Source organism: Varanus komodoensis, unplaced genomic scaffold (genome assembly GCF_004798865.1).
Source record: "Varanus komodoensis strain SLA01 unplaced genomic scaffold, ASM479886v1 scaffold26, whole genome shotgun sequence".
Taxonomy (NCBI): Eukaryota; Metazoa; Chordata; class Lepidosauria; order Squamata; family Varanidae; genus Varanus; species Varanus komodoensis.
In genome coordinates, this window is record NW_025335684.1 from 2,751,654 (window position 1) to 2,763,662 (window position 12,009).

A 12,009-nucleotide genomic window follows, 5' to 3' on the forward strand; every position below is an offset into this window, starting at 1 on the left:
GCCTCTCTTGCGGGCGCTCCTCCGTCTCCAGCTGTGTGAGGCAGCGCTGAGATCAGAAAGGGGTTTTCAGCTTGCTGCACCAGCTAGAAAAACTCTAGGCAGATTTCGTATTTCCAGCTGCACCAAAGCAGAGGGCTGGTGAGCAGCCAGGAATGGCTTGGAGAATGGTTTTGGTAGCCCCAAGATTTCTGGGGTGGGAGAATTCTCCTGGGCTGGGGTTTCTCAGTTGCCCCAGATTTCCAATTTCTACCCCCAGGCCCTGAAATGATCACATGCAAATAGTTGGAAGCCTACAGACCGTCCAGAGCCTTCCAGCTACTTTAAACACCACCCATCTTGAATGCATTACATGTTTACAAAACCAAGGAAAGGGGATCTGTGCATATGCATGAAACTTCTGGGTTGCAGATTCTTTTCTTCTCCTCCCAATTTTTATTAGCACTTGGCCCAGGATGGCTTTTTCTGTTGTGTTGTTTTGGCTTTGTGTCAGCAAACACATTCCCCCACAAACACATTTTTTTAAACCCCATATAAGGCAAACTGCAGACGAGGACAGCTTTTTCCTTCCCCAGAAAGAATTAAACAACAACAAAAAGAATAATTTCAAAAATAGAGAGAGAAAGAGGACTTCCATCCCAGAGATGAGTGTAGGTTGAAACAGGAGTGGAAGGAAGCAACTTTGGACAACGGAGACTCCACCCACGGCTTCAGGCCTCACCTCACAGCAACCCAGGTCTTGTGAACGGATGCGGGTTCGGTTGACTAAGATGGGAGCAAGGATGCAGAGCAGCAAGAAAAGAATCTTGCATAATAGAAGACTAATTGGATTGCAGCAGGTCATAGAGAAAGCCATGGAGCAGACAAGCGAGCGAGATGGGTTGGCCCCACCAAGAAGCCCCGGGGATGGAGGTTTCCCTGGTTTCAAATCCCCCAGTACCAGAACATGGGGGATGTACAGCCAGAAGGGCGGCTTTCAGATCGAGGGAGGTGTTGATGCACAACTCTGGTGTGCCGACAACCGGAATCCTGTGTCCAGTTCTGGACTCCAGATTATAGGAGAGACATGGCTAGGTTAGAATCGGTTCAGTCCAGGATCGCAAGGACGGGAGGGATGGCGAATGAGGAGAGACGGAGGGAACGGGGTCTTTTCAGCCTGGAGAAGAGGAGACTCCAAGCCACCTTTTAGCGACTTCTAGGTACGTGAGCGGATGTCATGTGGAGGAGGGCTGTTGAGGGCAGGACCCGTTCCAGTGGGGCAAAGCTCAAGGAACCAGACTTTGGGTTGGATGTCAGGAAGCACTTCCTGGTGGTTAGGACCCCTAGGATATGGAATGGGCTTCCAAGGGAGGAGGTAGAGGGCCCATCAGTGAGGGTGTTCAAGGAAAGATTGGACAACCAGAAGTTGGGGATTACATGAGTGAAGCCGGCTGGAGCCGGGGGTCAGACTAGATGACCCAGGAGACCCCTTCTGATTTATTCTATTTCTGTGCTTCCATGTAACATGAAGTCCTCCAGTGAACACCAATGGGCAGGAGAGTCAAGAAACCCAGCATCACACAATGCCGGCTCCCTCGAGGGTAAAAGCAGAGGGCTCGGGCCCTTGCTGGGCGACCTGCATCTCTCAACTGCAGGGTTATAAGCCTGGACTTGAAAAGAGGTGCTGGGGCCGCCAAAGTGAAAAGGCCGATTTTCCTGGCGCATCCTACAAACTTTTAGGAAAGCTGCACGGGGCAGAGCTTTGAGGACGGCATGTGAGTGGTGCCGTCTTCCCATGCCGGTTCGAGGGGCCGACGCAGCCAGGACACCACCCCCAGGGTTGTGCCGAACAGCCGGGAAATGCAGGCCGGCCACCCGCGCCCGGAGCGGAAGAATGCGAAGCTGCAGCTCATCTCTTCTCAATGGAAAGCAGCCACATTCCATTCTGGAAGCCTCCGTCCCACGCTCGGATTTCTGGAGCCGGCCCAGAGCTGATGGGTGGCCCATTCCCCTTTGGAAAGCGTCTGCAGCCCACCCGCTTCCACACACACCTCCCCTCCCCTCCCCTCCCCGAAATGGCTCAAACAGCCAGACGTTCGGATGCAGCAAAGCCAGCAAGGCTGCAGTGAGTCACCGGCGAGGCTAGACTCTTGGACGAGGGTTCGAGGTGCCTGGATTCAAATCTCACCCCACCCAGCAGGGCGACTCTCAGCCTAACACACTGCCTTACGTCACAGGGTAGTTTGCAGAGATAAATCGGGGAGGAGGGCCACCTCTGATGCTCCCAAGTCCTTGGAGGAAGGTGGGCTACGTTGCCCCAAAGGGACCTTCACAGCCGGCATCAGAGAAGTTCCCTCCCAAAAATGTTTGCATAGGTTCAGTCAACCTTCCTTCACCGCTAAACAGCCCCAGCCCTAAAAGTGGAGAGCTGCAAAGCCATCTCTGTGAGAAGTGTGTGAACATTAAACTGACCATGTGGAGAATCTTGCAAAGCCAGTTTTTCTAGAGCTCAGCGTGGGGCCGAAAAGGTACATATTTTTTCCTGAAAACAGCTAGGACGCTTTTAGTATTCACCCATGACCCAGTTCTTAATTTCACTTGATCATAAGGCAAACAAGCAATCTAGCCGCAAACTTTCTATTCAAGGCGTATCAACGGCCAGTGCAGACAGAGGGACGAGACACATCTCCTGGCTGTTAAAGGAGTCCAGCTGGAAGAATATGCAAGACTCAAGCACAGCCTGTGCACCCAATCAATCCGATGCGTGCAGAATGCATTTTAAAAACCTGCTTTGTGTACATAAACTTCACAGTCGTTTGCTATCATATTTATGGCCTGCTGGTTTTGCTCTAATCTAATGCAGGGTCAAGGTGTGTGTAGAAGGGATGGGCGCGCGCGCGCACACACACACACACAGAGAGAGAGAGAGAGAGAGAGAGAGAGAGAGAGAGAGACCGACCGACCGACCGACCGACCGACCGACCCCCTCGGGGAATGCTGAGTCCCACATCAGCCCAGGAAGTGAAAGCGGGGTGAGGGCACTTACCAGCTGGTTATTTTCAAAGACGTTTTCTTTGCTAAGAGAGCTGAAGTTTCTGAAACAGAAAGCAAACAACAGGCCGCAGGTTTGTTGCCACACAGGTCAGAATCGTGTACATTTGTCCAGTTTAAATGCTTCCGTGCCCACTTTCAGCACCTCCCTTCCACAGACACCCCTTAACTTCCTCCCGGTGACAGGGCTGGGACCCCAGGGCTGGCCACCCCCAGCTTCCACACAATGCATCTCCCCAGCGCACAAGCACAGGTACTGGTCCAAACTGGGGCCATCTGGGTTCGTGGGGGAGACATTTCCGGTTTCAGAGGCAGGTTTCAAGCTCCTTTGGGGTTTCACTCCCTTTTAAAATCCTTGGAATATCCCGGCCTCCAGAATGAAACCACGTCTGTCTAAGGGCATTCGGGGGGATGGAGACCCCATTGGAAGCGACAGAACAAGGACATGGGAAAGCCCCAGTGAACCGTGGGCCGCTGCCCCTGAAATATGGAATGGGGAGGGGGTTTGCCCTTTCCCTTTCTCACTGCAGCCCTCCAAATCTGGGCCAAGCCTAGCAGATTCCGACACCTCCATTCAGCTCTGGCCTAGACTCATCCAGTATCTGAAGAGGGCAATGAATGCACTCAACACAGTGGCAAGGACAGGAGAGAGGGCAGAGAAAATAGGGGCAAGTCGAAGACCTCCAGAAACCTGGTTTCGCAACATCCAGACAAACAAAAGCAGAGAGCAATCTTACAACAGGGGAATGTTTGCAACAATTTCAGGAAAGCAGCAACTTTCAGGAAGAGGTAACCTGAAGACCAGCACTTTTTTTCTCGGCATGTGGGTTTTTGGGATGGACTCCATTCACCAGATGCTGAGAGCACTGCAGCCCGTTTTAGGCTTATGTGAGGAAAAAGGTGGCGGGGGTGAGGGAAAGGATCCCAGGCAAGTTGGAAGAAGAAACCGACAACCCTATTATTAGTGGTCCTGCGCTGTGCAGCTGTTGCTGGCAACGCAAACATCTTAAGCCAATTAACACATGAGTTGCAATAAAAATTCTTGATCTTGATTCGTGCCCCTGGCAGTACAATTAATTCACCCACCCCCACCATCATCAGGACTGTATAGAAGTGTGAAATTCCCAGTAACACTTAGGAAGCTGATGAAATGGACTTTAGTCCAAAGGTTTATGCCAGGATAAGTTGGTTACCCTTTGAAGTGGGGGCCGCATCCTGTTTTGGAGAAGCTTCTGCGGGAAGGACAAAACCGGAATCAAAAACGCAGGGCGAAAGATACCAGCAAGACCTTCCTGTTCGCACTTAAACTCTGCAGAGGCTTTTTGACTTTTGGAACAGGAAAAGACGCCGCAAAAGCCTGGAAGAAACCCAGTGGCTGGTGGTCTGGGGAAGGGGCTGGGGGAAGGGGCTGCAACCGTCTGGAGGATGCCTCGAGCTCCAAACTGAGACTTCAGGGGGGCCGGATTTGGGCCCACCAGTGCGGCCATCAACTCCACGGGGCGACTGCCCAATTCGGCACCCAAAGTTCTGCATTCGACTGCAGAGCTGCTTGCGGCCAAGGCGGGGGGGGGGGGGGGGGGGGGGGGGGGGGGGGGGGGAAGGGGGCGTCCAGCCATCAAAGCAATCTCAGTGTTCCCTGCAGCCTCGGCAACGGGGGGGCTGCTCCAGGACCCTCAGCGGTTCTCGACCTGGCAGGGACAGCACCCGGCACGGGTGCCTCTTCCCTCCATTCTTGGGGGCCCAGTGCAACGGAAGCAGCGAAATCAAAAGCCCCTCCCCAACACAGTTCATCTTCAGCCTTCCCTCCCCTCTTCCTGGCACCCTGCTTTTCGAGATGCATCGGAGACACTTGCGCATTTCGGTTGGCCTGCCGAAGGAGGGTGACTGGGAAGCTGCCTCCCAGCTGGACGGCGAGGGGGAGATCAACCGGTCCCATACACTGTAAGAACTCCAAAGCAAGGAACCGGTGCCTGAGCGTTGCTTTTTTCATCCTCCCTCCCAACTCCCTTTCCTTTTGTGTTGTGTCTTTGAGACGAGAGCAGGGTGAAAGTTCAGTGAGTAAGTGCAAACAAAGACCTTTAGGAACACGGCTGCCTTGCTTTTCTGGGCTTCCTTGTTTGTTTGCTTAAGAGCTGAACGAAAAAGGCCTCCGTCAGGAAGGCAAGAAGAAGCGGGGCTGGAGCCGTCTGTCATCCGGGGAACGTGAGCTTGTGCGGTTGTGCCAAAGGCGTCACAAGCAGCCAAACCTCTCATTGTCCCAAGCCGGTTCCTGTTTCACGCCCAGACCCAGAGAGCACAGAGGAGATAAAACTTGCGGAGGCACTCGGGAGAGGAAAGCAGCGGGAGAGGGAAGCGGCGGCAGGGCAAAGCAGCCTCCTCCCACGGGGCGTTGGCACCTGGTCATTTAATCCCAGGCGAAACAAGGGAGCCGATTGTCCGCGGCGTGGAGGCTGACTCCATGCTGGGGCTCGCAGCCGCAGTTCAGGTCGGGTTTGGGGAAGCGTGACTCATGCGAGGCGCTCGGCAGAAGTGGCAGGGAACTGGTTCTCTCCCACGGCGGCCCGTTGGGCAACAGGGAGAGGCCGCGGAGCCAGAAGAGGGCCGACCCTTGCTTGCGGCTTGGCCCGTGCCAGACTGGGGAAGAACGCTCTCGGAGCCGGATTGAAAATAATCGCTTCGCAAGCGGTGCAGAAAGGCGCCGCTCTCGCTTTCTCTTTCATGTTCTTCGTGCGCAGTGTCACCACCTTTCACCTGGCCCTGCCCTGAACATCAACAGCAATCCAAGGCATGCAGCGTTAAGTACCTGAAGCAGTTCGGTTGCCCTTGCTGTAGCCTGCTGCTTAACAGCGCGAGAGCCACACGGGGGAGGCAAAGGCGGCAGCCCCCTCCTCAGCCAGCAGTCAGCAGAGTGGCTCTCTCTACTGGGATGCGCAAGCTTAGAAAAACTCTAAAGACAGACAGACGGACAAGACTTGCAAACATTTTTGCTGGCTTCTGCCCCCGCATCTTTAACAAGGCCATGGTTTTTAAGCATTTAGCAAGCAAGGATGCCACTTGAAGTTTAGCATGCTAACGGCCACAGTTTAAGTGGCTGTAAAAGGCACAGGAGCAAGGGAGGAACCCCTTTGTTAGTGACTTGGCAACTTGCTGAGCTGATTTCTAGGTGGGGAGAACTGAAGAAAGGGGTCAGCTAAGCAGCCGTCTTCAGAGCGGGAGATGGAAGGTGGATCCAGCTGGCTGGGCATGCTGAGAGCTGCAGGCCCTTTTTCCCTGCCTAAACATGCATCGGACACATCCTCAGTCTGAGCAGGGCCGACTTTGCTCCTTTGTAACTATGCACACAGATGTGTTGTTTGCGGTAGGCTCCCCACGAGAAGCAAACAGCCAGGGCTCGGTCGAGGTTTGCCGCTCCCGGATGTGGGGAAAGTTTCGGCCTCCCTGCAGAGATACCGAGCTGCGATGCAGGAGTTCAGAGCTTCTCTCTGCTGTAACCTCATCAGCAGGCCAACGGTGTTACTCAGTCTGTAATATGGGATGACCGAAGCAGAACTACCTCACAGGGCTGTTGTTCAATTACAGAGAAGATGCAACCTGACAGCTCTGGATGAGGTCCCTGCTGCACAACACAGGCCCATCCGACTTGACCTCCGAACCACGTGCTGCAAATGTCAGGGCATCACGCTGGATGGCGCTGAGTGGGACAGACGGGCCGAGGGCCCCTGCTGCTTCCAGCCCCGGCGGCCACGGAAATGGCAGCCCATAATGAAAGAAGGGAACCCCGGAGCAAACAGGGCCGCTCTTTCTGTGAGCCCCACGCCCCAGCCCGCTGCAACCGATCGCTCCCATCTCAGCTGGCGTGTAAACAGGCCCTGTGTGTCAGGCCTGTTAGCGAAACAAGTCCAAACATCAGTGGCGGCAGCCGGGGGGGGGGGGGGGCGTGTTTCCGACTCTGCAAGCAACTGTTTGCATTAACTCCGCTTTCCAAATCATCTCTTCATCGGTCGCTTGAGAAGAAATGCAGGCTTTTGAACAGCCACCCACGCATGAGCAAGACCGGGGCAGGGCTCCAGGGTATTTCCAGAGAGGGCAGAAGGAAGGGCTGAACGGAGGAGGCCTCTGGAGAGAAAACGGCTGCAATCCTATGGGACGGTCCTGCTGGACGGGCTGGGAAGCAGTTTGCACGGACAGAGGACTGCACTGAGGGCAGCCCCACAGAGCGCCCTTGCCACGAGCGAAGCCGCGAGGAACACGGGGGCCGAAGGAACTGGCTGCAAAGGAATGGCTCTCGCGGGCAGCAGGAACCCGTTTCTCCCCTTCCCCACATTTCTGGGACTCAGAGCTGCCGACTGACCAGAAACGGGCAGCGATCTCCACGCGATGTTTTGCAGCTCAGAGTGGGCACCACCGGGCCCACGACTCCCAGCAGGCCCAAAGCGCTTGCAGCGATGGGAACTGCAATCCAGTCCACCTGAAGGCACTCGTTGGTCTGTTCCCGAAGAAGCCTTGATTGGATCGTGTGCAGAGCAGGAGAATGAAGAGACGCAAGGCAAATCCTGTGGGGAACGGAAGGAGGATCTGGGAATATTTGACTCGGAGGAGAGGAGACCAAGGAGTGGGTAGCCTAGGAAAGCACGCTTTTGATCCGTGAAGAGGGAAAAGATTTGTTCTCCCGGATTTAGATCTAAGGGCCACAAGAAGGGCAGGCTTTGCTTGACCATTCGGAGAAGTGTCTTGACGGGAAAAGCAAGTTTGGAATTGCTGGTCCAGAGCCGAGGGCCTCGGGCCTGACATCTTTGTGGGCCGCATAAGTCCTCGGCATCAGCCACGCCAACCGGCTACTGGGAACTGCGATCAAGCACTTCTGGGGGCCGCAATTCCCACCGCTGACCCAGAGGGAGGGGGTGGGGGGCTCTTCCTGGCTGCAGGGAAGGCTGGACAGCTGTCCTGCAAGGATGGCCCAGCACTCTCGCAGCAAGCGGGGGCCCGGTCAAGCGATTCCCCAGCGGCCCTGCTCCAGTCGTGTCTCACACGGAAGAAAAGCCTGCGTGGAACAACCGGGTGTCATCCCACCTTAACATGCACAGGGCTGCGCCTGAAGGGTGGGGGGCAGCTCAGTCCCACGCTCTGCCTTCTCGGCTTCCGTTCCACGGTCGCAAAGAGAGCGCCTCCTTCCTCACATTCCCAAGTCCCCCCAAAAGGGGCTGCTTCCTTCCGCAACCGTCTGCTCTGGCTGGTCGCAGATGCCCGGGTGGAGACGCGTCTTTCCCATTCCCTGCTGGCCGAGAGGCTTTTCCACCAGAGATTCCGGGGCGGAACGGTGGGCGTCGTGGAGGCGGGGCTCACAGGGCCCGGGCACCGGGACCGTGGAGCAGCAGGGACGGAGGCATCCCGTGACTCCTCGCTCGCCTGTCTCCTGCGGGGCTTCAGTGCAGTAGCTGGGAGCTGAGCTGATGCAAACCGGCCCTCTTGTTGGGCAAAGCGCTTTTGGGTGACTTCATCACGAACGAGTACTTGAGTCATGCCGACTTTTCAAAAGACCAACAGAGGACGGATGTCATGCCCAGACAGAGCATGGCTCAGCACGGCAGCCTGCAACTCTGGATTCTCCTCGGGAGCGTAGCTACGGGATGCTGCCAAGATCGCCTGCATTTCGAAATTTACCTCTGCTGTTCTTCTTCGGTTGCATTTATTTCCCACCTTGTTTCTGCTTGCAAGGAACCCAAGGGCGGCCACGTAGGTGTCCTCCACTCCAGTTTTATCCTCAAAACAACAGCCCTGTGAGGTAGGCCAGGCTGAGAGGGAATGACTGGCCAGTGTCACCCGACTGAGTGGGGAACAGACCCCGGATCCTCAGGCCCTCAGTCCAACACCCTCCCACGCCACTGACCTTCACCCCTCCGGAACAGAACTCTGTGCATGCAAGGGCAGCGCTCTGTGGCGGAGCAACCCCTCTGCTGCCACGGATTTCTGTGCTACCGCGCGTTTTCATATCCTCCGCCCTCATTTCCACTCTCACAGCTTAGTTGATCCTGTTTTGCTCACACTCGCACCTTGGAAAGCCGTTTGGGCGCCTGAGCCAAGCTGGGGGCTGCCGCTCAATTTATTTCTTCATTTAAAACATTTCTATACTATGCCTGTAGCCAGTTGGCTCCCTGGATGGTTTGCAGACATCAAAAAAGCAGGCTGACCGCTCAAAAAGAGTTATATGACCCTAGAGGAGAGCAGTGAAAAATAGTGGTTAGAGCACCGGAAGGGAATGCAGGAGATCTGGGTTCTAGTCCCTGGATCACTTGGGCCAGCTGCAGCCTTTCAGCCTGGCCTACCTCACAGGGTTACTGAGAGGATAAAATGCCCTGGAAAAGAACCTTGGGTGTCTTGGGTTCCCTGCAAGAGGAAGAAAGGCGGGCATAACCACACTGGAGCAGTAACAATTTAAAAAAGGGTCTCTGCCCCACAGTGCATCCACCGCTGCAGCTGAAAGCGGGCTAAACGAGGCACTCGCCAGCTGCCTTCGCCCACCGCTTCTCCCTGGCATGATGCGCAGCTGTTGCAGCCACAAAGCCACACACCGCACGGCCTCAGAGGGGACGTGCAACGTCTGGATGCCGCGAGGCCCAGTCACGCACCCTTGTGACTTCCTTCCTCGCGTGTGACCGACCCGGCGGAAGGAACCCGCAGGGAGCGGAAGGACGACGGTGAGACAGGCCAGCCTGTGTGAGCGGGTGCGGTTTTATCCGGCCCCTTCGTCCCCCTTGCCGTTCCCAAGTCTTTGGCTTCCGCTGTGCGCATCTGGATTCGAAGAGGGAAGGCACTTGGGTGGCGTTACGGAAAGACAAGGCCGCCCTTCAGGCACCCGGGCGCCGCAGTGTTCATAACGGAGGGACGCAGGGGTGCAGAACCTGGAGCCCGTGGGCCAAACCTGGCTCTCTGCAGAACCTCCCCTGCCCACCCCCTTTGCCCAGACCACCGGTCCTTTAGGGAGACTCGTTCCCATTCCCAAGGGTGGAACTGCCTCTCCCAGGATGTCACACTGGCACCAAGCGCTTTGAACACATGGGGGTGCGGGCTGGCATGATGGCATCGTTGTTCTTTCCAGGCACATATTTGCAACCAAACCCAGAATGTTTCCTCCTGCGCCGAACGATTCAGAACCACCGATCTGCCCTTGCTCTGGGAGCCTTCGACCTCCTCCCCACCTCCAGACCAGCGTGGCTTTCCTTGGTCGCCTGTTCCCAGCATCTAGCAGTCCCAGATACACTGCCCCTCACCCTGGAGGCTCCACCTGCCCTCAGGCAGTCACCTGTTCGCAGCAGTGATGGTGACGCTCTCCCCCCTCCCCTTATGTCCTGCGCGATTTGTAGAGGAAAAGGAGCGATTCCGCACGCGTCCCGCAAAAGCTCAGCCTCTCCCCGCGGAGTCCAGCGGCACTCACATGAGCTCCGGCCTGTGGCGGTGCAGGATGGCGCAGAAGGCGAGGCCGTCCCGGAACGAGGTGGTCATGTTCGTGATGCTGACGTCCTTGTACCCCTCGCACTGCTGCTTGCACCACTTCTGGAGGGCTTGGATGGCTGCCATCTTGGGGCGGGCGAAGAGAGCGGGGACCCGGGTGAGGGGGCGTGGGAAGCGGGAGCGCGGCGCCTCCGGGCGGCTCAGGGAGAGGCGCGCCGCGCGGGGGCCGCGGGCGACCCCGCGCCCTGGCAATCCTCCCCTCCGCGCCCGAAGCCCCCCGCCCGGCCCAGCCCAGCCCCGCTCCCCACGCCTGCTGCATACCGCGGGACGAGGAAGGGGCTCCGGGAAGAGCACTCGGTCCCAGCGCACGTGGCTCGGCTCGGCGAGGGCTGGCAGCCGCGTCTCCCTCCCGGGGCAGCCGGGGGCTGCTCAAGGCGGGGGGGCGCGCGGGTCTCCGGAAGCGCGGGGGGGGCCCCCACATCCCAGGTCCGCAGGAGCGGCGCGGCTGCTCCGATCGCGCCCGGGGCGGCGCGCGTAAAGACGCGCTGGCAGGAGGCGGCGGCAGGCAGGCGCTCCCCCGGCGAGCCAGCCGCGCTCGTCCCCCGCCGCCAGCCCGCGGAGACGCCGACGGCCGGATCTCTGGGAAGCGGCGGGAGGAGGAAGCGGGCAGGAGCTCCGGGGGAGGGCGGCGGGAGCCAATGGCCGCGGCGGGGAGCGAGCCGAGCGGCGCCGGGCTCCGCCTCTGCTGCGAGCGGGCGAGGCGGCGGCGGGCCGCGCTCCCCACGCCCCTTCCCCGCCGCGGCGCGGCGCGGTCAGCCCGGCCCGTGGGAGTGCGCGGCCGGAGCGTCGTGGGAACGCGCCTTGCCTTGCCTTGCGCGCCGGCGCGGAGGTCACCTGAGACGCGCCTGGGGCGGCTGCAGCTTTCCCGGTTCTGGTGTGCGGGCGAGCGGACGCAGAGGCGTGGGAGCCCGTGTGTGTGTGTGTGTGTAGGGGGGTTAAGATCCACGTGAGCAGCTCCCCCTCTAGAGTAAAAATTGGGTTGCTGGAAGGCGGTGTAGCTGGCAGTGCTTCCCGTGTGGGAAGCTCATTCGCCCGGTAACTAAAGCTACTCTGGGCGCTTCGCTGCAGGGAAAAATCTCGTGAAGTCTTCAGCCCCATTCATGGCAATGGATCTGCTCGAAGTAGCATTGTCCGTGGCTCCAACCAGCCGAGCCCGTGAAAACATAGCAAGAATCCTGCGAGGGTGGCATGGATTCTTAGCCTAACCTACCCTGCAGGGTTGTTATGAGGATAAAATGGGAGAAGCACCTTGAGGGCCACTGAAGGTCCCTTGCAAGAAGATGAAAATATTAAGAGGAGATGACAGCGATCCCTGCGGGATTAGGCCAAGATCCGCCTAGAGCAGCACTGCATCCACATGGGGCCCTGCAGGCAGATGATCTGTTCCAATATTGTGGGAGGGAAGGACAGACAGACAGACAGACAGACAGACAGGAGAAGCACCCTGCTTGCTTTCTCCATGCTTGGTCCATC

The 12,009-nt window shown here is 57.6% G+C and overlaps 1 protein-coding gene across 1 annotated transcript in view; it reads right to left on the bottom strand.

Annotated features, from left to right (window-relative positions):
* MICALL2 (MICAL like 2) overlaps window positions 1–10,602 on the bottom strand; it is a 28,132-nt gene extending 17,530 nt beyond the window's left edge. Inside the window, exons 1-2 of the mRNA XM_044433852.1 lie at window positions 10,460–10,602; window positions 3,023–3,071 (exon numbers count right to left, since the gene is read on the bottom strand). Of these exons, the coding sequence (XP_044289787.1) occupies window positions 3,023–3,071; window positions 10,460–10,602 (192 nt within the window). The remainder of the gene's footprint in view (window positions 1–3,022; window positions 3,072–10,459) is intronic.
* Between the last annotated feature and the right edge of the window lie 1,407 nt (window positions 10,603–12,009).